The sequence below is a fragment of the Leucoraja erinacea genome, chromosome 16 (assembly GCF_028641065.1).
Source record: "Leucoraja erinacea ecotype New England chromosome 16, Leri_hhj_1, whole genome shotgun sequence".
NCBI lineage: Eukaryota > Metazoa > Chordata > Chondrichthyes > Rajiformes > Rajidae > Leucoraja > Leucoraja erinaceus.
Genome location: NC_073392.1, coordinates 32446829 through 32472750, shown reverse-complemented (window position 1 = coordinate 32472750; position 25922 = coordinate 32446829). Strand labels below are relative to the sequence as shown.

At 40.2% G+C, this 25922-nt stretch overlaps 1 protein-coding gene across 1 annotated transcript in view; it reads left to right on the top strand.

The window, feature by feature from the left end:
• The window catches only part of celsr3 (cadherin, EGF LAG seven-pass G-type receptor 3), a 197697-nt gene that overhangs the window by 51821 nt on the left and 119954 nt on the right, over positions 1-25922 (top strand). The window contains exon 3 of the mRNA XM_055648072.1: positions 19188-19410. Coding sequence (XP_055504047.1) covers positions 19188-19410 — 223 coding nt within the window. The remainder of the gene's footprint in view (positions 1-19187; positions 19411-25922) is intronic.

The following is a 25922-nucleotide window of genomic DNA, read 5'->3' as shown; positions in this document are numbered from 1 at the left end:
CAGTTGACAGGGCTCACCACGGGGAGGTCGACAACAAGAGCCCCAATAGGCAGTGACATGTTTCTTATTTCTGATGCAAGTAATTATTTATCAGTTCAGGTTTATTTTATTGTAGTTATATTGAAATGTAAATCCGATGCAGTTTGTGCTTCCTATTCACTCTTTTTGAGTGTGCAGTTAAATTGCATACGTCGACATTGAACTATTCTGCCCAGCTTCATTGCAGTTGTGCCTATTTGCAAACCATGCACAGAAAATGAAAGTAGTTGGATCTATTTGCATTCAATAGGCGCAAAGACACTTGTAACATGACTTTGCACCTAACATCTCCCTGAATCATATCAGGACTTTTAGCTTTTGTTTTAAAGGACCTGTCCCACTTACGTGACTTTTCAGCAAACTGTCTGCGACCTTCAAGCTCATAGCCACTCACCTGAAAAAGCCCGAGCTGGATCGACCGTCAGCGCTGAACACACACACACACACGCACACACGCACACACGCACGCACCCACACACACACACACACACACACACGCACACACGCACACACGCACACACACACACACACACACACACACACACACACACACACACACACACACAGTTAAAGACGGCTGTCAGAGTGTACGATAAGTCCTTTAAAAGAGCGGGGAGAAGGGGGTGGGGGGGAAGGAGTAGAGACACTTTAAAGAAACCAGACAACTTTTAATAAGCCAGAGATACACAGCTGTGAAGTTTAGCGGGCATTTGACATTACCGGTCGGTTTTCCTCGGTTATGAAAACTCGTGCTTACGTTTCCTTTCCCCAATGAGCCAATTAAAATGTCTGGTCAGCAAAGGAGATTACCTACGGCTACCTCAACTACCTATAACGACATGGCGACTCCACTACCACTACACTACGAGTTCAAAAGTATCGATTTTCTCCATGCCGATCAATTTTTGCTCGCAGAAAAATGTTCAACATGTTGAAATATTTTCTGCGACCAAACTGAGGCCGCGAGTGGTAGCCACTATGTGGGAACTCCTCTCGACCATGAAGGAGACTCACCAGAGACCACCTACGACCATGCTGCGAGCTTTTGGCGAGCGCAGTCTCGCCTAAACTCGTCAATAAGGTCGCCGTAGTGGGACAGGCCCTTAATGTTAGTATTTCTTCCATCAGTGGTTCACAATGTTTCCAAATGCTGAGATCCTTGAGTAAGTGACTAATGATATGATCTGGCAAATGGTGCTATGTTACATGTGTGGATTACGTAATTGTAAATGCAATTTCAAAAATGTACAGTTTTTATTAGAAAGAGTGAGGTAAAATACAAAATAACATTGTTAATCTTGCAGATTGAGTATGTAATCTGTAAATGAATACCAATGTCAGTGCACGAGCAACCAATCTTATGAACACAATGATTCAATTCATAATAAATATAATTAAGGAGAAAGGCGAAAATAAGCATTTAAATGGAGTAATAGCATATAGTGAGGCAGGGTGCAAATTCATAAATCATTAAAAGTAGCAATCAAGTTAACAAGAATTTTTAAAGAATGCAAAAACCACTGGGATTCATTTATGAAGAAACAGAATTGAAATATGATAGGTTGAACCACAGTTATTCACCATACTTGTTATATGTGTATAATTCTGGTCTCCTTTTTACAAAAGCATAAATGAAGCTGTGAATAAAAGGTTTGGAAATAGAAATAGGGGAAAATCCATGAGCAAAATTAAAACGTAGACTATAAATATAAAGCATTTGCTAATAAATTCATTGAAGAATTAATGGGAAAGTAATTTCTTTCCAGGAGAGAGAACAGTCATAATTAAAATTATTGTACCATATTTAAGGTAAATAAGGTAATTTTAAGGGGAAGCTAAATAGATACATAAGGGAGAAAATAATTGAAAAGTTATGCTGATAAGATTGGATGAATTAGATTGGGAAGAGAACTGTGATATAGACCAAACACGAAAATAGTTCGAAAGTAAAACAAATACTAGAAAAGCCTGAAATGTTATGTAATTCCTGCTCAACACTTGTACATTTACTGGTGCCAATATAATGATTCCATGAACAATTGATGATAGTCTAAGCATTTTGTGCAGCTATGCATTTAAAGAATTAACTTCAGTTATATAGGAGTTAGGTAGAGCTCTAGGGGCTAGTGTAGTCAAGGGATATGGGGAGAAGGCAGGCACGGGTTATTGATAAGGGACGATCAGCCATGATCACAATGAATGGCGGTGCTGGCTCGAAGGGCCGAATGGCCTCCTCCTGCACTTATTTTCTATGTTTCTATGTTTCATGAGCACCCCTCTTTGAATCCTTTCGTACAAACCTTGTTTATTTTAACAAAAGATAAACAAAAAATGCTGAAAACATTCAGCAGGTCAGACAGCGGTGGAAAGAGAAACTTGACATTACCAGCTGAAAATCAATGAAGGGTTTAGACTTCCAGTGCCCTAAGTTTTTGATTTTCATCTCTTGTAATGTAATGTTGATTCATCAGTTGCTTTATCAGACAATGCTTCTGAAGGCCGGCAAGCAGGGAAGAGTTGAAATAGGGGTGGGAATAGACCAAACATTTCTTAGCATCTGCTCTGCTGTTCAATAATGTCAAGCTCGTTAGAACTCATTTTAATCGATTGCACCTCACTACCTGATCCCCATAACCTTCGTATCTCAGTGTTAAATCTACTTAATAACTTGGCATCCACAGCTCTTTAGAGATTTGCAAAGTTCACACCTATTCATGAGAAAAACAATTCTTTCTCATCTCATCTCAGATGGCTGACCCTTCATCCTGACGCTTGAGCTCTCCCACCAGATGATAAATCTGTGCAACCTGATGTGCATCGGAATCTTTCATGTTTCAATAAGATTACCCTTTATTCCTCTGAATTCCTGAGAGTATATGCCTATTCTGTCTAATATATTATGGGGAGAACCTCATCATCCCAGGCCTCAATCTAGTGAATCTTCTTAAGACTGGGCTGTTTCTGAAGGCAAATATAATCTTCTTTGAATAAATAGACCAAACCTGCAGTAATGGTCTTGATATTCTGCCATGAAGAAAGGAGTGTCAAATAAAGGTGAGGTCTGATCCAGGGTCAGGCAGAATACCAGTACTCAAGCGGTTCTTTGAGGATTTGAGTGGGAGCAGACAAAGAACAGTATTGCTCAACCAACAGAACAATTCGCTGCCAAGTTTAACCATTTTTGACATGCATCACCAAGGTTTTGAAGCGGATGCCCGACTTAAATGAAAGTTTGTGGAAATGTTTGCCTGGTACTTGATTTATGCATTTGTTCTTCACTTCTCTTTGAATGTCAAGCTGTGTGGCTGTCAGGAATGCCCCTCCAAATTTTGAGAGAATTGGTGCAATACGCATTTTCAGTCTTTTGCGAAGCCAAAAATGTGGCTGCTGGTCATTTTTTGTTTTGCACATTGTAATTTGTCACAAACAAACTGTTTTCTTCCATTTTGCTCTGACCTTTGCTCAGGAGTAAACAAACAAATCTTCTTCTTCTCACTATTACCAATTTCTAATCTGCAATGATTGTTTGTCAAAGCTACGGAGACCCAAAATGTATTGTTGAAGCTGTCAAAAACCCTACACAGACAGAATTTATTTTTGTATATCGAATAGCAACCAAACTTCAGTTGTGGGATACAGGCAAATGAGATGTTGGCAGTAAACCAAGCCAAATTAACCCTAATGACTGTGGAAAGCACTGCCCTCTGAGCATAGCTAACAACTCAACTCAGCAATGGACAACATCAGTTTCTATTCATGCTTTTTGTACATCCTTTCAAAATTAAAGCTTGAATAAAGGGGCTGTCCAACTGCGGTGACCTAATTGGCGAGTTTAGACGAGTTTGTCCTCGACTCATACTCGCAGCATGGTCAACACGAGGTCCAAGGAGGTCTTTGTAACTCTCCTTCATGCTCGAGAGTAGTCTCCGCATACTCGAGGCCTCAGCTAGGTCGCGGCATTTTTTTGAACATGTATAAAAAAGTCTGCGAGTAAAAAAAGGTCGTCATGGAAAAAATCAATATTTTTTTTTACTCGTATGTTTAGTCGAAGTTGGTTGTAGTAGGTCGGCATGTTATTCGTAACTAATCGAGGGTAGTCGAAGGTAGTTGTGGATAGTCTTCTACATAGTCGAAGGAGGTCTTCAACATGCCACTTTTTCAACTCGCCTAAACTCTTCTAAACTCGCCAATTAGGTCACCGCAGTGGGACAGCCCCTTAAAAGTTGAGGAAAACATTATATTTTTAATGATTTGTTTTGTTACATTAATCATGTTGTAGGAAAGGTTAGTGCACGGCATGTTTCATTCCCAACTGTTATGGAGATATTGCTCCATTTTATTCAGCAATTTGTTTTACTGGTGATGAGGAATATGCCATTTTATTAGCTTCGAGGTATAGGGTCTGTTGAGATCTAAGCAGGTTTCTTCAATGCCAAAATAAACTAAATGCCAATGATGACCACTCCCCCCCTCCCACCATCAAACATGTAGCGTATACAAATTACTCCCCCTCCCCCACAACCCCTCACAGCAAGTACTCTTTGAGACCTATCAAATGAGACTGCCACTGAATGCAATATGCACTGGATTGAAGTCTATACCCAAATTAAAATGGAAATAGGCAAATATTCTGTGCTCACAGTATTAGCTTTTCTGTAGCAGTCTCTGCAGTCTCTTGGTTTTTCAGTCAGTTTGCTTGCTCTCTCACTGTGTATTGGATTTGTATGAGTTATTGTTTACAGAGTAACTGTAATACATTGTATTTGTGAATGCATTGAACATGCATTTACAATGAACACTAAAATCTGAGAAAAACATCCTGCTCTACGATGCTGATCACCAGCTGGAGGGATCGATATTGGTAAAGTGCCGTGAGCTTAATGCCATCTCAGTTGGTTGCTTGCTCTACAGCTGTGCCTCTTCTATTATTTAGACGCCAACTCCAGGACTTCTATTGACAATCGCCTATTGCAGTCTATTCGAAAGGGGCACCTTTTTGGGAATCACAGTGTGGTTTGATGCTCATTGTGTTTAGTGTTCAGGTTTGTACATTTAATAAGTTAGCTGAATAAAGGCTTGCCTCTGCTCTAAGGTTTTTTGGGGTTTTTTTTGCAACAAACCCGAGTTTGTACTGTGTTGTATTTATATTTTCAAGCCTGACTATCGGCATCCTATTTTTGTTTCATGACATACTCTTTATCGCATTTAGTCTGGGTAATTTTCCCGAGAGGGAGTTATCTCCTTAATTATGCAACGCATGGATCTAAATTACTGGCACAAGATGCCACCCGGTCCCTTGTGCCCAATCTGCCATTTAATGAGAACATGGCTGATCTGATTGTATACTCCACATTCCCACCTCCACCTCATAACCTGTCACCCCTTGCTTATCAAGAATTTATCTCCCTCTGCCTTAAAAGTCTCAGCTTTCTCCACCCTTTGAAGCTGAGAGTTCCAAAGACTCACACCCCACTGAAATGTTATCTCGTTGCTGCCATAAATAGGGTGAACATTTTTTTTTTTTAAATACAGTGACCCTTTGTCTGGATTTTCCAACAAAGAGAAACCTTTTTTACATCCACCTTTTTGCGTCCGCCTTGCTTCGACCTGTTAAATCCAAACCATTGTGCTGGCTGTTTTCTTCCAACACGCAGCACCAATTGCGCCTTTTTGTTTAAATCTCCTCTAAAGGGCTAATCTTCCACTGAGATGTCACTGGTCTAGCCAGCAGAGAAGCTCATATTCCTGTCCAGGTACAACACCCTGTTGATATGGCAAACTGCATGTTGGCCCTTTTTTTAAAACAAGAGAATTTTAAGGCAAAAGTAGGAATGGCTTGCTCCAACTTTATCGGGCTGCGATGATCCAACAGTTTGTATATTACACATAGGTCTTTCTCCCTATTGAAGTACAGTGTTACAAAAAAAAAAATTCAGTTGTTGGTAATGGGTAAGTAAAGTTTTTTTTATTGATCTGATTGTCAGTTTAAATGTTTTTTATTGTTTATTGTTTTACTAGAATGTTGCCTGTGTTTCAGCAAATAAGTTACAGAGAAAGGTTGAACAAGTTAGGGCTTTATTCTTTGGAGTGCAGAAGGTTAATGGGGGACTTGATAGAGGTCTTTAAAATGATGAGAGGGATAGACAGAGTTGATGTGGATAAGCTTTTCCCACTGAGAGTAGGGAAGATTCAAACAAGGGGACATGACTTGAAAATTAAGGGACTGAAGTTTAGGGGTAACATGAGGGGGAACTTTTTAACTCAGAGTGGTGGCTGTGTGGAATGAGCTTCCAGTGAAGGTGGTGGAGGCAGGTTCGTTTTTATCATTTAAAAATAAATTGGATAGTTATATGGACGGGAAAGGAATGGAGGGTTATGGTCTGAGCGCAGGTATATGGGACTAGGGGAGAATATGTGTTCAGCACGGACTAGAAGGGTTGAGATGGCCTGTTTCCGTGCTGTAATTGTTATATGGTTATATGTGCATCTGTTCTTGCAGTTTCTAAAATATAATCCAAGTGATTTTGTGTAATTATGAATGTCAAAAGATATTCACCAATGTTCCATACAAGTGTCGGCTTTGTCAGCTGGTAAGGCTGAGTGTTGGCCTCGCTGGTTGTCAAAGCCATTCTGTGTGTGTGACCAACTGCGTGCTATGAGCCCGCAGCAAAGCTTGGAGTGCACATGTCGTGCACGGATCAGTGCTTTTGGGACTATGCTGGAAGAAACCATATATTCAGTTTATGGGTTCCCAGCCCCCCCTAGCTTGCCACCCCTCATACCCTATCAAATCCTTAACTCTTCCCCATTTCCTCCAACTCTGAATGCTATGTGCACTATCTTCAGTCTTCACATCCTCTTTTTCTCTGGGCACACTTGCCCATGCTCCCATGGACTCAATTGTTCCTGGCCACTCTCTATTTACACACCCGGCCAATTTTGCACAACTGTCCATCTGCACATACTTCAACCCTCAATTTGCATTTGGGGTTGAAGGGAGCTCTGGGCTTGTGGCCTTTGCAATGAAGATTACTGGCATGGATCATACTTTGATGGAAAACATGATGACATTCCATTCACTGATGAAGCATTAAATCATTGGTACTTCTGTCTCATGAATACATTTTTACATCTAAATTCTGTGTTTGTGATCTGGAGAATATTAAAGGACCTAAGTAAATTGTCTGTAGACATGTTAAAGTTGCTTTTAACTAGGCAACTGGCAGAGATATCCTATACTGAAGCATTCTTTAAGGCCGTCAACTCTGAACAAACAACAGTGGTGGACAGCAATGCATCAAAAGTCATACCAGTTATTAAACTCTGATCTCATATCTGTATACATTACTTGTTTTTTGCCGGGAGATCTACAAGATACAAGATACAAGATACATTTAATTGTCATTTGGACCCCTTTAGGTCCAAACGAAATGCCGTTTCTGCAGCCATACATTACAGACACATAGACCCAAGACACAACATAATTTACATAAACATCCATCACATTGCTGTGATGGAAGGCCAAATAAACTTATCTCTCCACTGCACTCTCCCCCCCCCCCCCCGATGTCAGAGTCAAAGTCAAAGCTCCCGGCTGGCGATGGCGATGGCGATTGTCCCGCGGCCATTAAAGCCACGCCGGGTGGTGCGAGGTCGCACACCGGGTTCTTGATGTTAGAGCCCCCGGCGTGCGCTCGCAGAGTCCCGCGGCCATTCCAAGCCGCGCGGGGCGGTGATGTAGGCCCCGCTCCAGGAGCTCTTCAACCCCGCAACTCGGGCGGGGGAAGTCGCCGTTGCGAGAGCCCTGAAAAGCGGTCTCCCTCCAGGGACCCGCGGGCTCCCGGTGCCGCCGTCCACAGACCTGCCGTTGAAGCCTCCGACTCTCCGGTCGGGCCGCAGCAGCAGCAGCAGCAGCGCTCCTCCACCGCTCCACCCGCTCCGGACTCGGCCAGCCCCGCGACGGCGACGGTGAGTCGTCGGCACCAGAGTCCCCGGTCTCTTCCTGTTGGAGGCCGCTCCTCGTTGCAGCCCCAACGATAACGGAAACCCGACGAGAAAAGGTCGGGTCTCCCGTGCAGGGAGAGATTTAAAAGTTATTCCCACCCCCACCCCCCACACACACACACACCCCAACAAAACACAACAAAAACTACATAAAAACATAGACAGAAAATAATAAAACGCGGACAGACTGCAGAGGCCGCTGCTGACCAGAGTCGCGCCGCCGCCCATCTGGTAGTCAAGATGGCTTTTTACCCTTAGAAACAATGTGAAAAACAAATGAGTTTGTCAAAGAAATAATTTGATGTTGTGGAAATTAGCTATCTACTAATTGATAATTATAACAGTGACTCTGCTTGGAAAAATAATTAATTAGCTATGAAGTGTTTTGGAATATTGGGAGGCTATGATAATGCACCATTAAAACAGGTTCAATTTATCAATGTAATCCAATGATTTGGTAAAGATTTGCAATATAGCTGAATTGACAAATCTTAGTCAATTTTATTCTAGTGATCATTTTAGACATGAAATTGAAATAAACTTGAAATGCTTATTCTTCCTTCTTCCCCCCCCCCCAATTTTTTTTTATCATTCCCATAATGCTGCTGTGTTAAATCTCATTTATTAACTTTCAATAAAGATCCCTAGCATTGACTGTATTTGCATTTGACAGCACCATTTCGGAGACAGCTGGAGAATACTGTCTATCACAATCTTATCAAATCCTCAACAGACATGAATTTGCTCCAGTCGTTATTCATGAAGAAGTCCATGGTTTTAGACAGTTGATGGGTTAACAGACGAAATGTGACTATTACAAAGATAGAGCTTTGTTTTGAAATATTAAAGATCTTTAAACTTTGTAATTGTACATTAGAGATGAGGCTGGCAGGCAGGAACCTGGAGCATTTCTTTGGTATTCAGTGGAAAGTGTGTGTACAACATTGTTTCCCTCTGAATAATACATTCCTAGTTCATCCCCTGCAGTGATGGCTCCAGAGAATAAATTAATATCTGTATCAAAGAGAAGCCAATTCAGTTTTTAATGAAGAGGAAACCCCTAAATTCCTTTGGGAGGAAGAGAGGAAAAGGGAAAACTGAGCAAAGCATATTAGAAGCATATTAATCTCAGGTGGAGATAAAATACTTTTATGGGGTTGCGAAAGCCACCGGCATCGCCCTTGGTGGTATAATATCCTGAATATATCTTTGTAATAAAGTTTCATGCTTGAAAAACTTGAAAGCCAGATGGTATTTGGTTCCGTGTTTCGATCTTTATTAATGAACAGAAGAAGACTAGTCCAAGGAAATTATCTGAGAGAAATTAAATTTAAACACAGCACAAATTTAAACTACTGCATTACCTTGTCTACTTTTACTGTTACCCCCACAAAAGATCCAATTGGATTTGCCAAGCAAATTTTTTCATTTTGAAATCTATGCTATCTATTCATTATTTTTCTTTTTCATCTCTCAGTGCTTTTCCAGTCTCAATCCTACAATAGGATTCTACTTTATTTCCTGACACGGATTAGAAATTGACTGGTCTATAATTCCCAGGACAAATTTTACTTCACCTTCTTTGACAGATCTATTATGTTAGCTATCCATTAGGTTTCAAACACCACTGCCTTTTCTCATAATTTCTCAAATATGTGTCATAATATCTCTGCTTCTCTAGATGTTTCTCAAAAATGTCAATACCATCCATCTGAGCTGGCATTTGTGTTTGACATGGTTATGCAATGCATCTACTTTTTTATATATTAAATGCACGCATTTCTTTATTCATTTCACTATTCAGAGGCATGTCCACCTGTTTTACATCCCCATTAAATACTGAAGCAAAATAATAAGAGTTGGACAGCATGGAAACAGGCTCACTGCATCATTGCTGACCTTTATGCCTATCCATATTAATCCATCTTGCCTACATTAATATCACACACCACCGTACCTTCCTTTTTCAAGTACTAGATGCCTCTGAAATGTTGTTACTGTTTTTTGCCTGCACTACCTCCTCTGGCAGCTCGTTCCAGATACCATCTACCGGTACTCTTTGGGTGAAAAATGTATCCCGCAGATCCTTTTTAAAATCTCCTATCTCTCACTATAAACCTATGTCTTGTAGTTTTAAACAACCCTACCACAGGAAATTTAATATTTACATCATCTCCCTCTTGTTATGTTTAAAATACTAATTTAAAATAAGTATTTTTTAGTATTAAAAAATGTATTCATTTTGCATGGATTGTGACCTTTGCATGGATCCTGTACCTTCAGGTAGAAGGTACAGGAGCCTGAAGACTGCAACGATCAGGTTCAGGAAATGCTACTTCCCCACAGCCATCAGGCTATTAAACTTGGCTCGGACAAAACTCTGAACATTAATAGCCCATTATCTGTTTATTCATGTGTGTATATATTTATATAATGGTATATGGACACATTGATCTGTTCTGTAGTCATTGCCTACTATGTTCTGTTGTGCTGAAGCAAAGCAAGAATTTAATTGTCCTATCAGGGACACATGACAATAAACTCTCTTGAATCTTGACACCTATGCTGTCATCAGCCAACTCGGAGGATGATAATGGTCTTTGACATCATTGTCACTCCGAAACTCTAATAGTGTCATATGTAATTTATGTTCTCCTCTGAGATTGATGTTTCTACTAATAATAGCTTTGGGTTCTACTCCTAAAGCACCTCTGACATAATAATGGGGTTCCAAAGTTCTGCAGAGGAGTTTACCTAATCAAACATTGGGGAATATAACTAAAACATGGATCAAAGAGTTAGATTTGAAACTACTCTTGATGGAAGCAGTTGTAGTGAACAACATAACAGGAAGGACATGACTGCAGAAGGAATTTAAAGCAAGTAAGAACATTTTAAAATGGTATCATTGTTTAACTGGGAACCAGTGTAAATGTGTACCTTGTTCCTTGAAATGAATCGTTTCATTTAAAATTCAAAGTCAACTATACTCTGGCCAGAAGTGGAAAAACAAAATAATAGCCTCATTCCTTACTCTGAACTATAATTTATTTGTTGGATTCAGGCATGCTCCCTTTATAAATCACATTGAGATTTGACTATTGTGCCGAATACTTTGAAGCTTAATATTACACCAGAACCTTTTGCTGGCACTTCCAGCTGACAATTATTTCAAAAATGCACTCTAATAATAATAAAATGAAAATTGAGCTAACTGTAGTAGAAATAATCGCAGTGGAAATAATTGGTTGCAAGAAGTAGGTATCTTAACAGAATAATAGCTACCTGAAACACGCAAGTGTGTAACATAGAGACAACGTACTCAAAAACAAATAACAATGTTTGAATGTATTTTATAAATCACTATAATGTTAAGGGTAACATCTCTCAACCTCAAATGTTTCCTTGCAGATTGTACCTGTTCAATCAGAGAATGTCTGTTTCCATGCTTCCAGGTACTCATAAAATTCCAGAACTGAATTTTTTCAATTTTATTATATCATCTGAACTAATTAAACTATGTGAACCCCCAAAAAGATTAATGGACACATGTTTGATTCCATTTCTGTGTCAACTCGTGCGTTACGGCTATTCGAAAACTGCAGAAGAGAGCTCTGCACTCTGAGCTAAGCATCATAAAAATAAGTCCAGTTTGGTATTTGTTGATTCTTGGGAGCAGGAATGGTGAACACAATTTCTGGTTTAGCTCTCCAAGGAGAGATAGCCAATTGAATTCAAAATTAGCTTGGAGGAAGGAGTCAAAGAGTAGTGGTGTAGGGTTGTCTTTCTGATTGGAGGTCTTTGACCAGCAGAGTGCTGCTGGGTCCGCTTTTGTTTAGAGACGTTAAGGGATACAGTGCATAAACAGATGCTTCGGCCCAGCGAGTCTGTACCTACCACCGATCACCCCGTGCACTCGCATTATCCTACACTCCAGGATCAATTTACAATTCTACTGATGCAAGAATTTCATTGTCCTATCTGACAATAAATTCTCTTAATTCTCTTGACTTGAACTGACTTGAAATAACCTACACACCTGCACGTCTTTGGAGTGTGGGAAGAAATCGGAGCACCAAGGGAAAACCCACGTGGTCACAGGGAAAACGTGGGTTTCTGACACTGTAAGGCAGCAACTCCACTGCTGCGCCATTGTGCTATCCTAACTTCTCTCTACATAAATGATTTGGATGACACTGTAGTGAACATTGCTAGTACATTTGCATATTACATCAAAATTAGTTGCAAAGTGGATAGTGACAGAGGTTATCTAAGGTTACAAAAGGATCTAAATCAGTTGGGAAGATGGGCCAAGGAATAGCAAATGGAATTTAACTCGGACAAGTGTGAGCTGCTGCATTTTGGCATTGTTTATTGTTATCACGTGTACTAAGATACAGTGAAAATCTTTGCATCGTCATAGTATATATGAGTATAATCAAAGCATCCACAAGTACAACAGATAATGCAAAGAAAAATACAAGATGCAGAATATAGTGTTGCAGCATTATAAGCATTACAGGAAAAAATCCAGTGCAATTATATACAGGTATAGCAATGTTACAAAATTTTGAGATTTAAAAAATCAAGTCTGTAATTTATCCCATCAGATAAAACATAAAAAGAAGTTTAATTTGACACCTAATTCACTTTCATATCTCAAGTATTTAAAAAGTTATGGCCATTTTCATACTCGGAAATTAGCATCTTGTTCCCTATTGATTTTCTATGGACAAGACAAAAAAGCTGTGATCGTGTGCTGTCAAAAGGCCATAACCTTCTTAAAAATTAAGAGAACTGAATGAAATTTTCAGTTATCGTAGATTGAACCATTCTGAAACAAATATAAAATAATCTTACTTGGATGACCTGAAATTAAAACATATAATTAGTTAGTTACCCAAGTGTAGCTAATTTCAAACTTCAATTGCTAGATCTAAACATCTATCCATTTCTTAATAAATGATTAACATTTTTAAATAGCCCAAGTGTCCAAATAATATTCATAAATAATTCACAATAAAACATGATTTTGAAATCTCATTTACATTAATTTATAGGCCAAATGGAAGGAATTTAGTGTTCAATTGCTGTAAATTAAAGTCCATTTAAATCAGCTTTCTAGTGGGATCCTGTGAACGCGCTGGTTTAGAACGTTCACATTGCGGTAGATTTGTGCCCTCAAATGCCCAGAAAAATACTGCAGGATATAAAGAGCCCAAAATTAGCTACTCGCAATAATAAACTTTGTATAAAGGGTTCTTAAGAAGCCCTTTTTAATGTAAAAATAAGCTACATACCTTCTGTATACAGCTCCATGCGGCCCTGTGGTTGCGTGAGGTCGCGGGTTTAGAGAGTGATTTTTAAACTATTATAACTATTATACAAGGCCATAAAAACTAATAATACCTTTTGCGACGGGGTCTTTCAGCGATTTTTCGTTAATGATTTACTAGGCTGAACATCTTCGATTTGAACAGCCTAGTGAAAATCGCGTTTTAAACCCGTCCCCCTCTAAACGGCGCCAAAACGCGCACACCCGCAGCGCCAGATTTTCAGCGACGCTTCAGGTAGGCTTTGCAACATACCTATTATATATAGTTCAAGATCCGCAATGAGGTAGATTGAGAAATTCGGACTACAGCTTTACCTTATGAGAAGACCGTTCATTAGTCTGATTACAGCAGGAAAGAAGCTGTTTGTGAATCTGGTGATATGTGCTTTTAAACAATTGTATCTTCTGCCCAACGGGAGTGGGGAGGTGTGGGAATGACCGGGATGAAATTGGTCCTTGATATGTTGGCTGTATTCTTGAGGCAGCGCGAAGGGTGGATGGGAGTGCTGCCTCCTAAATCCAGAGGTTTGGAGATGAGTTTGGTTTAGATTATGGTTTAGATTCGTTTTTTAGTTTAGAGATACAGCGTGGAAACAAGCCCTTTGGCCCACCGAGTCCGCACTGACCAGCAATCCCCGCACATTAACACTATCCTACACACACTAGGGACAATTTTACGCTTATACCAAGCCAATTAACCTACAAACCTGTACGTCTTTGGAGTGTGGGAGGAAACTGGGGATCTCGGAGAAAACCCATGCAGTCATGGGGAGAACGTACAAACTCCGTACAGACAGCACCTGTGGTTGGGATCGAACCGGGGTCTCCGGCGCTGCAAGCACTGTAAGGCAGCAACTTTACCGCTGTGCCGCCCACGGTGTTGAAGGCTGAGCTATAAACTATAAATTTAGGTCTGACATTGGCAAACTTGTTATTCAGTTGTTCCAGTGATGAGTGTAGGGCCAGGGATTTGGCATGTACTGTGGTCCAGCTGTGGCGATAGGCTAACTGCTGTGGACCAAGGCTGGATGGGAGGCTAGAATTAATGTGTGCCATGACCAGTCTCTTGAAGCACGTCATGATAATGGATGTCAGAACAAGTAGTCATTAAGGCATGCTACCTTGCTTTTCTTTGGCAGCAGGATGATAGTGGTCTTCTTAAAGCAGATGGGAACTGTAAAATGGAGTAGGGAGTGATTAAAGATAAGTTGTCCTGCCAGCTAGTCTGCGCAGGCCCTGAGTTTTCCGTGGGTTCATTATCTGCTAGGGCCGATCTGGGCAGGATTTACACAACAAATGATAGAGCCCTGGACGGTATTGCAGATGTCTGGGAGTATGGTTCATTGAAAGTAGGCACGCTTACCTTCATTGGGAAGAATATTGAGTGTAGAAGTCAGGATATCATGATGCAGCTGTACATTGATGAGACACGTGTGCAGTTGTACAGCTGCACAGTTCTAGTCGCCATTAAGTTGGAAAGGCTACAGAAAAGATACTCCATGATGTTACCTGGACTTGCCGAGCTTGAGTTATTGTGAGTGGCTGCATAGGCTGGAGCTGACTTATTTTGGAACTTAGGTTGATGGGCTATCAAATTGAAATATACAAAATCATGTTGGGCATGGAAGAAGTGAACATTGAGGCTTCATCCCAGAATAAAGGATTCTAAAACTAGAGGACGCGGGCTTCACGTAAGAGGAAAGAGATTTAAGAGGGACCCTAGGCAACCTTTTCATTCAGATGGGAGTCCATATCTGGAATGATCTGCCAAAGGAAGCTATTGGAAGCTGATGCAATTGTGACTTTCAAAACACATTTGGACAGATGACAGGATAGAAAGGGTTTCGTGGTACTGCCAAGATGCAGGTGAAGGGTACGAGCCAACTTGCTCGGCATGGACACGGTGAACCGCAAAGACTGTTTTCTTGCTGAATAGTTCCACGATTCTCCATAGCTGAACATTCTACACCAAGGGTTCTTGCATGATTTAGGATATAATCAACCAGGAGACAATAGACTGCAACCAATCAAGAATTGCTGTCACAAGGTTGAAATGGGGATTCGGTGGCTGCTCATTAAGAATAAATGGAAATGAATACATTAAAACTTTACTAAACATTTTAAATCAAGTCGATACAGTAGAGATAACTAAAGTATTGTGGGGGACTTCTACAAATTAAATATGCCAAGGTTTAATTAATTTGTTCCAATGATAGATCGTGCTCTTATGTAAGGTCCAGCTGTTGCAGAATGTGTTCAGTAGCAACATCTATTTAGGGAGAGCAAATCAGAAACTTGTAGCTTGCATTTCATCTTAACCAGTTTTATTTTGTTTTTTTTTTGATAATCTATACCTTTCCCATTCTGTTCTAAATGTTTTGAAGTATAATGCATTTGAGGTTATGAAGTTAATTGAGCTGTGTGACAATTGTATAAGTTAAGTGGTAGTCAGTTGGCACTCAGGAGCTAATAGTTTTAAAATTCTCAGCAGGATATACAATGACAAGTGGCTTTGCTTTAAAGATTTAATTTACAATTCACTACTTGAAGTGTAATTATGATTTTATTTTAGAATATTGAAACTATACAGCATATTAATATTCTGAAGCAGAAAATTACATACATTTGGGGAAAATTAGCAACTTTATGAGATACAAGGCTGTGGTTGAAATGGATTCTGAAGACTTAACCAACTGTGAAGCTGTGATATTTAATTTCATTTTTATTTTTCATATTTTCATATGGCATTGAAGATTATATCAGACTCATCAAGTCTTTGCTGACTCCCAGAGCAAATCCATCAATCGCTTTCCTCATTTTTGTACCGTCAGGATAGTTAATTTAAGTTATAATTTAAATCAACCAACATTTCTGTTCTCAAAAATTTGTCTAGTTCAGCATTAACATCTGCTTCGGGGGTGGGGGGGGTTGAATAACATAGCAAATGTAGGGAAGTTGAAAATAACTTTTCAACAAAATGGGGGCTATCATTTTGCTGGGACTGTAATGCGTGTCTTTGATAGAGCAGTTATGTCAGAAATCATAGAGAACCATAAGCAAAATGGTATTGTGATCGGGGGGTGAGGGCGGGGGGGGGGGGGGGGGGGGGGGGATATTTCAGTTTCCCCAATATTAACTGGGATTATTTTAGTATCAATGGTGCGGGGACAGGGGGAATTGGGGAAAGGCTGATTTCAATATCACATGACAGGCTTTGCAGATGACATGAAAATGGCTGCAAAACATTGAAGATTAGTCAGATAAGAATGGCAGTTTAATAATGTATAGGCAGAACTGCTGATACTGGTTGACACCAAAGATGGACACAAAATGCTGGAGCAATTCAACGGATCATGCAGCATCTCCGGAGAAAAGGAATAGGTGGCATTTCGGGTTGAGACTCTCCTTCCGACTTCAGACTAGTCTGAAGAAGAGTCCCGACTGAAAACATCACCTATTCCTTTTCTCCAGTGATGCTGCTTGACCCGCTGAGTTACTGAGTTAGATTTAGCTCTTAGGGCTAATGGAAATCAAGGGATATGGGGGGGAAAGCAAGAACTGGGTACTGATTTTGGAAGAACAGCCATGATCATATTGAAAAGCGGTGCTGGCTTGAAGGGCCAAGTGGCCTGCTCCTGTACATTTTCTATGTTTCTATATTTCTATGAAAAAGCTCAAATGTATGTGTCAAGTGGCTAATAAAAATGATTGCTACAGAATGTTGCAGCACCGAACAAGACATTTGGGACACTGTCCCTGTGCAAGTCCCTGGTAAATCTTTCTATTTTGTCCTAATCCCTTCCTCAGTCCATGCACCCTGTATTTTTTTTTTCCTTTTCTCTTTTGACTATACTAAAACTTGATTCCACTATCCAATCATATCCAATCCAGTGGCACATACCAAGTAAAATAAGCCCTCTTGTCACCAATGCCCAATCCTTAATGTTGATCTTCTCGTTATCAAGCTTTGTACGTGAGGGTAATTGAGAATAAATGTTAATCATGTCATTGGTGCTCACACCCTGTAAATTAATAAAACGGAAGGGTTTTGGTAGGCAATTGGTCTAAATATCGTATTGATGCATGGAATTGGTCTTTTGTACCACCAAAATTCAAGGTTGACAAGAAAATTATTGGGAAAGTATCATACCAAACATTAAGTGAACTTTAAAATTATTTTTGTTTATCCAGATGTTTAGGTACAAAAGACCAATTAGCCCCTTGTCGGTAGGTATGCATCTCCTAAAAGTTGGTCAGAGAGCAGCATTATTCAGCATCAGAGAATAACTCATCAGCCTAGGCAGAGACATTGTATAGGAATTGAAAAGAAAATTACCATAGATGCGAGAAGAAACGTCTTATGGGATCTGTTTATGGAAGCAATAACTCACAGAACTTAAAAATAAGTTGTGTTTGAGAGAGATAATTTAAGAATTAAATGCTGAAAGGCTTTCTGCTGTTACAATATATGTTTGCCTGTATCTAAAATGAGAAATCAACATTTAAACTTGGGAGCCAGATGGTCTTAACATGAAATTTAAATTATCTGAGAAGAAGTGCACATTACGCATAAGCAAATGTTTTTGTCGCCAACAATTCTTCCTTTATTTCTTTCTATATTTTGTCTATGGTGATGTATTGCTTTGAAATAGATGATCTCACATTGTCCATTAGATAATTCACAGATGGGCATTGCCCCCTGACTCACTCCAGGCTTGTGGTACAAAACTTGACCAATAGCTTGTTTTCCATTTTTACTTGTTTGGGGGAGGGGCAGTTTTCTGAAATGGAAATTTATTTCAGACTTCTCCTCATTGGAAACAGCTGCAGTGATGTGACGACTGGAGGTTAGTGTTCAGCACTTAAGCCTCAATGCATTCCAAGTACTCCACTCTAATGATCCAGCTGTAAAATTACACCAGTATTGCCCATTTCAAAATGTGCTACAGAAGTTATGCAGAATTATGGTGAATATATTTTGCACAATTCACTCCATTTCGTTCGACTTATTTATATTTAGAGTACTTAAGGTCTGTTGATTTGCTGAGTAAAGGGAACAGAATTGAGTCAAAGCAGCATTTTCCCTGAATTTACGTGTTTTTATTATTGACAATTTGGGTATTTGAAAGTTCATTTCAATGTCTTGTTTAGCCAGTGTGCTATAGAACATCATTAGTTGTCACTCCATTAGAAGGGAAATATTTCTGGACGGTGGGGAGAAAGCAGTGGAATGGAACTAATTGGATGGCTTTTTTTTCTCAAAAACCTGGCCCAGCGTAATGGTGAGCTCTCTGATGATTCTGTACAATTATTGAAACAAAAAAGAAGAACAACAAAAAAATAGAATTTACTAATCTAATCTTACTACCTTGTCACTTTGGCATTGGAAAAAAGACAACCCAAATGATTGGAGAGAGGTTAATAGCCTTACAGTATTTGTGATGAAAACACTATTAGTACCACCTTTGGATGTGTTCAATGTGTGAACTCTAATGTTCAGATTGAATTGGAGGTATTTTGTCTTTGTCTCATTAGTGTCTGTCAAATGTCATTGTGAGAATGTTGTGTACAATTCCATTTTTGAACGATCTGTTTTGCACAGCTGGTATGATTTTCAAAATACAGCAGAAATTGTTTTAACATGGGGTTTCTTTGTATCAGCAAGAATCACTCTGAACAGCAACATTCCAGTTTATAAAGTGTTCATAAACAATGGGCAGGCTCGGGCAATGCTGTAATCCCAGTTCTATCATATTTAGTTACAGAAACTTAACATTTGCATTGACTTTTGCACTTTAATCCTGGTTAGGTGATCACTGCGAAGTGGACATTCGGTCTGGCCGCTGTTCTCCAGGTGTGTGTAGAAACGGTGGATCCTGCATGAATCTCCCAGAAGGTGGCTTCAAGTGTAATTGCCCCTCAGGAGGATTTGAGAAGCCATATTGTGAAGTGACTGCACGATCTTTTCCACCAAAATCTTTTGTGATGTTTCATGGCCTGAGACAAAGGTTTCACATGACAATATCTCTGACGTAAGTATTTACTGATTCTTCCTGCTTTCCCGATGAGAAGGTGTTTTGATGAATGCAGTAATTGAAAATGTTGAAGGCAGTTTCGGCAAATGCACTTTCTGAAATGTATTGGTTAGAAGGAGTCAATATTTCTGGCGAGACAATGGAAAGGATCACCATCTCAAGGAAATTATGATCCTGCAATCATGGAACGTGTCTAATGTGTGATCCTGGCAGACTAACTACACAGATCGTAATCATGTTCAAAGTTGCCATTTTGGTAGTCTAAAATGAAATGCATGCTAGTCGAAGAGATGGACACAAAGTGCTGGAGCAACTCAGCGGGTTAGGCAGTATCTCTGGAGGAAAGGTTCAGGTGACGTTTAGGGTCAGAAGCCATCTTCAGACTGAAAATATGTGGGGTGGGGGAAACTGGTGGGAGTTTTGTCTCATCGAAGAGATCTTGGGTTTATTCTCATGATGAATAGAGTGCCTCCACTTTGCCCGTGTTTTTGTCCAAAGAGAAAGAGGGTATTTGCGGCCTTATAAATTGTTATCTGTTAGAGGCTTCTAAAGCTATGAATCGTTCATTAATGAAAATACGAAACTTGACCTGTAAACAGTGGACACCAGGCCTGCAGTTCAACAGTGGTAAATGGGCCTGGAGTTCAAGTTTATTGTCATACTCACCAGTACAGTGAGGAGCAGGTACAGTGAAATATCTTGCTTGCAGCAGCATCATAAACATACTCGGACAAACGGACAAAAATAAATTATGTATAAATTATGAAAAACAATCAAGCCCATAGTAGTGCAAGAGGTGAGCTGTAGTGTTCCATTGTCCCAATATGATCAGGGTTATGAAGGTTGGCTCAGGAACATGATAGATGTAGGAAGTAGCTGTTCCTAAACTTAGCAGTGAGGGATGTGCCCGTGATGGACCAGTTGAGTGCAGCACTCTTTCTGTAGTCTCTTGTGTTCTGTACATTGGAATTGTCATACCATGTCATAATGTAATCAGGCTATTTCTACAGTACATCTATAGAAGTTTTGTAGCGTTTTCAGAAACACACCAAATCTCTTTAAACTTCTAAGAAAGTAGAGGTGCTGGCATGTGTTCTTTGCGATTGCATCTATGTGCTTGGCCCAGCACAAGCCATCTGAGATGCTATAGAAACATAGAAATTAGGTGCAGGAGTAGGCCATTCAGCCCTTCGAGCCTGCACCGCCATTCAATGTGATCATGGCTGATCATCCAACTCAGTATCCCGTACCTGCCTTCTCTCCATACCCTCTGATCCCCTTAGCCACAAGGGCCACATCTAACTCCCTCTTCTATGTCCAGGAATTTTAAGTTGCTAACTCTCTCGACCGCTGATCCACCAATTGAAGCTGGTATGCGGTCTCCCGACCACCCTGTCTGAAGTCAGCAAACAGTTCCTTGGTGTTGTTGCTACTGAGCGAGAGGTTGTTGAGGTACCACTCAACCAGGTATTTTATCCTTTTCCTGTACTCTGACTCATCACCACCAGTGATTCGGCCAGCCATAGTGAGGTTGTCGCTGAATTTATAGATGGCATTGGCGCTGTGCTAAACCACCTAGTCATGGGTGTAAAGTGAATAGAGCAGGGGGGCTTAACATGCAGCCTTGAGAATTTCTTGTGTTCCTGTGTTGTGTCTTCCTGTTCCATTGTTCAGGGTGCCGAGAGTAAATGAGGATTGAGTTTTGAGTGTTGAATGCGAAAAGTGGATGCATTTTATTAATAAAACTACCTGCTTTGAATTACTAATTGGAAAGGTGGGGCAGTGAAATCCTCTGGCAGATATGCGAATGTTGGAATTGCTGACTCTTAGAGGAGCAGCCAAGCTGAAAAAGGGCCTCAACCCGAAACGTTGCCTATTTCCTTCGCTCCATAGACGCTGCCTCACCCGCTGAGTTTCTCCAGCATTTTTGTCTACCTAGGTTGATTTTTGAAGTACTTTTCACAGAATTGCTACAGCACATTGTAACAATTTTATATGAAATGGCAAGAAAATATTTGAAGCTGCTGGGATCTTTCATTGTGGCAGATGAAGTGAGTTTGCAAGTGAAGAACATATGTGCTTGAATTTATTCATCAGTAGATCAGATGGAACTCGGGGAAAAAATGACTTCCCCATCCTGAACACTCAGTAGAAAATGCCTTCTGTTTCATTGTAGTAGATTAAAAATCGGTTTTAATAAATGTTAAGCTTAAATGCGCAATAGTTTATGATCAAAAGGTTTTTAATTTAATTGGAATTTGCAGAACAAAATATATTTCACATGATATTTTTATTATTTTAATCCTGATTTTTAATGTGGGCATTTTAATACAATTTAGCACAGCACATTGTAGCTTTCCCTGCCAGGCAGTGCAGTGCAGTGACACACTTTCTTTCCTGAATTTGGCTCGCCATTAAAGTGTAAAGTGGGTGGAGAGAGGTGAGAACAAGCTAGGTTAATGATGTTCGGTGACAATGATAATGGATTAAACTTCAATTCAGATGAAATCAAATAAAGGATACTATTCATTTTACAGTAATGACATCTCATTATAGTTGCCCGCTGTTGCAATTTTATTATGCAAAGGAAGCAACCGCAGGGGGCTGTCTTGGTTGCCATTCAGATATTTTATCAGTTTCTAGCACAAAGAAATAAAATGCCTTTACATTATCAAACAAATTAAAATTCACAGCTGAATTCTGTCAGAAATATCAAATTGATTGCTCAGCAAAAAAAATAAGCTGATAAACTTATTTTATGCCCCATCATTTTGATGTAATATAGCTTAATATTTGCCTTAATATTTGCAAATTCCATTTATTTTGTCTTTCGCAACCTCAGGATCCTCCACAGCATTTTACTGGCAATGATGTAGCACTGTTTTTGTAAGGTAGTAAATATGTGAGAAACATCTGGTGTGGCAAGAAGGACAATATAATGCTGAGCAATACGTCTTGTACTAAGAGGAGTACTGACTGTGGCATTTGAGATTGAGTTGAAATTAAAACAGAGCTACTGTTCTGTGAAATGCACTTTGAGCATGCTCAGTCTGATTCCAACTGGTTCAAAAATGTTTCTGTTCCTAAACGGCATTGGCAGCAATTGGCAATTTTGTTTTTTCATTACCAGATAGCTGATGTGGAAATAGAAAATATCACTTATTCAGTGGAAAGTGTTGTTTTTGAAGTTGGAACTGAGGAGAAGAGTTTCTGTTTGAGGACAATGAGCAACTCTGGTGCATGGGTTATAAACATTGTTTCTTCCAATCTGCTTCCAATAACAGTTTTTTCTCAAATCGATTTGTTTAGTTTTGAGCACAAAATCTACTGTGAACCAGCAAAATTGAACAAATGTTTCACGACATTTTATTTGTTTTTTTGCCTTGAAAATGATGACTAGATCTTGTGGATTATTATCGCTAAAACGTGTTTATCAACCATCTTCATTTAAACTCGGTGTCAGTCCAAAAATTGTGAAGAGCTTGACTTGAAGTTACAAAACACAACTTTCATAAAGGCAACAATACTATTTACTTGTGAGTCGAGAAAAGGAATCATTTTTCAGAAATGAATTTAAAACTTTTACAAAGTTGGTGGCACAGTTCCCAATTGATCCATCAAAGACCTGAAAATGAAATCTGGGATTGGAAACTTCCCTTGTAGATTTATTTCACTGTGATGGCCTGATTAGACTTTTGGGTGAGGCATGCTTCCGGTGCAATACTACTATGTAAGAAGATTGCAGAAATTTGAAGTGCATTGAATATAATTGATGTTGTTTGCAACAGTTGCACCACATTTATTATTGCACCGAGGGAAAATAAGTGGAAACTTCAGTACTACTCTGGAGCGGGGTCAGGTACGAAAGGAATGTTACTATTTTCTTTTGTATGCTCTGTGACTTTAGAGATACAGTGCGGAAATAGGCCCTTCGGCCCACCTAGTCCGTGCCGACCTGTGACGATCCCGTACACTAACAATCAGCAGCTCAGGCAGCATCAGCAGGTGAAGGGTGTCAAGGATGGTGGGAAAAATCTGTGCTCGCTGGGGTGAGGGGGTGGGATAGGATGTACCCTCCTCTTTTCCCTCCTCCGTATGCTCATCTCCTTCCCCCATGCCCCATACTTTTTTATCCCCTCTATCTCCTCCCACCCATACCGTTCCTCCGGCTTTACATTTCACCCCTCTTCTTTCTTTATCTGATATCTGTTATCTTGGGGAGAAGGCAGGTTGGTAGGGAGAGATAGATCAACCATGAATGAATGGCAGAGTAGACTTGATGGGCAGAATGGCCTAATTATACTCCTACCACTTATGGCCTTGTGACCTTATACCCTTTGCCTCCTTTTCACTTCCAGCCTTTATCACTTGATCCACCCATCTGCCAATCAATCCAATTACGTCTAATCATCTTGGTAACTCAAATTTCACTCTACCTTCATTGGTACATATGACTGGTACATGTGACCTTGAAACCTTTCATTTGCCAGGATTTTCCCCCCCTCCCCCCCTCCAAATCTCTTTTCCAGCTTTCTAACCCTACTTCATCAGTCTGAAAAAGAGTACCAACCCGAAACTTCACCTGTTCATTATTTAGTAGCGGGCCTGCCCTTCTTTCCATGAGTAATAATTGTGAATCATGAGCTATGCCCTGTGTAAACTGACCATGTGAAGGTGGCCCTGCAGCCCTTATACCAACTACAAAGCACAAGAAAAACAAGACACCTGTTACAAATCCCCCTCCCCTCCCTATTCTCCTCCACACCCTCCCTTTCTCCCCATCCCCTGTGCCCCACCTGGAGTCCCAGCTATTTTTTCCCTTCCCCTCCCATTTGTCCTCCGCCTGCATGCCTTCCTCTGGCAATTCGCAACTCTTCAAACTGCAAGGAGGAAGTTATCCATATTGGTATTGATTTATACCGACGAAGACACAAAAAGCTGGAGTAACTCAGCGGGACAGGCAGCATCTCTGGAGAGAAGGAATGGGTGACGTTTCAGGTCGAGACCCTTCTTCAGACTAATCAAGGGAAAGGGAAACGAGAGATATAGATGATGATGTAGAGAGATAAAGAACAATTAATTAAAGATATGCCAAAAAGTAACGATTATAAAGGAAACAGGCCATTGTTAGCTGTTGTTAGGTGAAAACGCGAACCTGGTGCAACTTGGGTGGGGGAGGGATGGAGAGGGAAGGAATGCCAGGGTTACTTGAAGTTAGAGAAATCAACATTCATACTGGTTTACTATTGTCGTGCGTACCAAGATACAGTGAAAAGCTTGAGTTTACATATTATCCAGACAAATCCGAAAATACCATATGTGAACACAATCAAGCTATAAATAAGTCACGTACAACAGAGAGAACAAAGAAAAATACCAGAGCACACTATATACTTTTTATAGTTTGTAGTTTGCAATGGGGTAGATTGAAAATTTGTACTCTAGATTATGGATGGACCATTCAGAAGTCTGATAACAGAGGGGAAGGAGCTGTTCCTGAGTCTGGTGATATGTTCTTTCAAGCTCTTATATCTTCTGCCTGAGCAGGGAGAAGAGTGAATGGCTGGGGTGGGAAATTGCTTTGATTATGTTGGCCGGAGCCTGAGTTTTTCCCCTTGTCTAATACATATGAGGTTCTTGCTCCTTGTTTGGAAGAGGATGGGGACTGCAGGGAGGATGTGCAAATTGTTCATGGAATAGGGAGCCATTCATGTGGGGGTGGGTGTGGGGGGAGAACAGAGAAATGTAGTAGTCTTGGTCGAGAGCATAGTTCGGGGATGATCCAGTCCAAAAGAGTGTTTTGCCTGCCCGATGTCGGAGTACAGACATCTCTACTGAGGTTGAGAAAACCTTGGACTGGGATGGGGTGGATTCGGCTGTTATGGTCAGCTACTAACGACAGTGGGAGGTCTAGGTTGCCGAGACAAGATGAGCAAAACCGCAGGGCAAAATTAAAAAGCAGATTCACAACAGTAGCAATCTCTGGATTTTTACCTGAGCCACTTGCACATTGGCAGAGGGTGAACAAGATTAGACAATTAAATGTGTGCCTCAAAGGTTGGCATGGGAGAAATATATTTTGGTTTATGGGGCACTGGCACCAGTACTGGGAAGGAGAAATCTTTTCCGTGAAGATGGGCTTCACCTGAACCATGCTGGGACTAGTGGCCTGGCAAAGCACACTGCGGTTAAAGACAAGACTATAAACTAACAGGGGGACGGGTTCTAGTAATGGAAAGTTTAATGGACCTAAAGTAAATGAGAAAGTAGTGGCACATAATAGCAAATGGAAGAATGAAAGTCAGAGTAGGACTGAAGGGAATTAAGATATAAGCAATTGTGTGCGGCAGAAAGTGAATCCAGATTAAGTAAGCTAAATGCACGTAGCATTTGAATTGAATTGACAGCACAAATTGTAACAAATGAGTCTGATCTAATAGCTATTACAAGTTATGGTTGCAGGGTGACCAGGTCTGGGAACTGAATATACCATGTTATTCAGTGAGCCA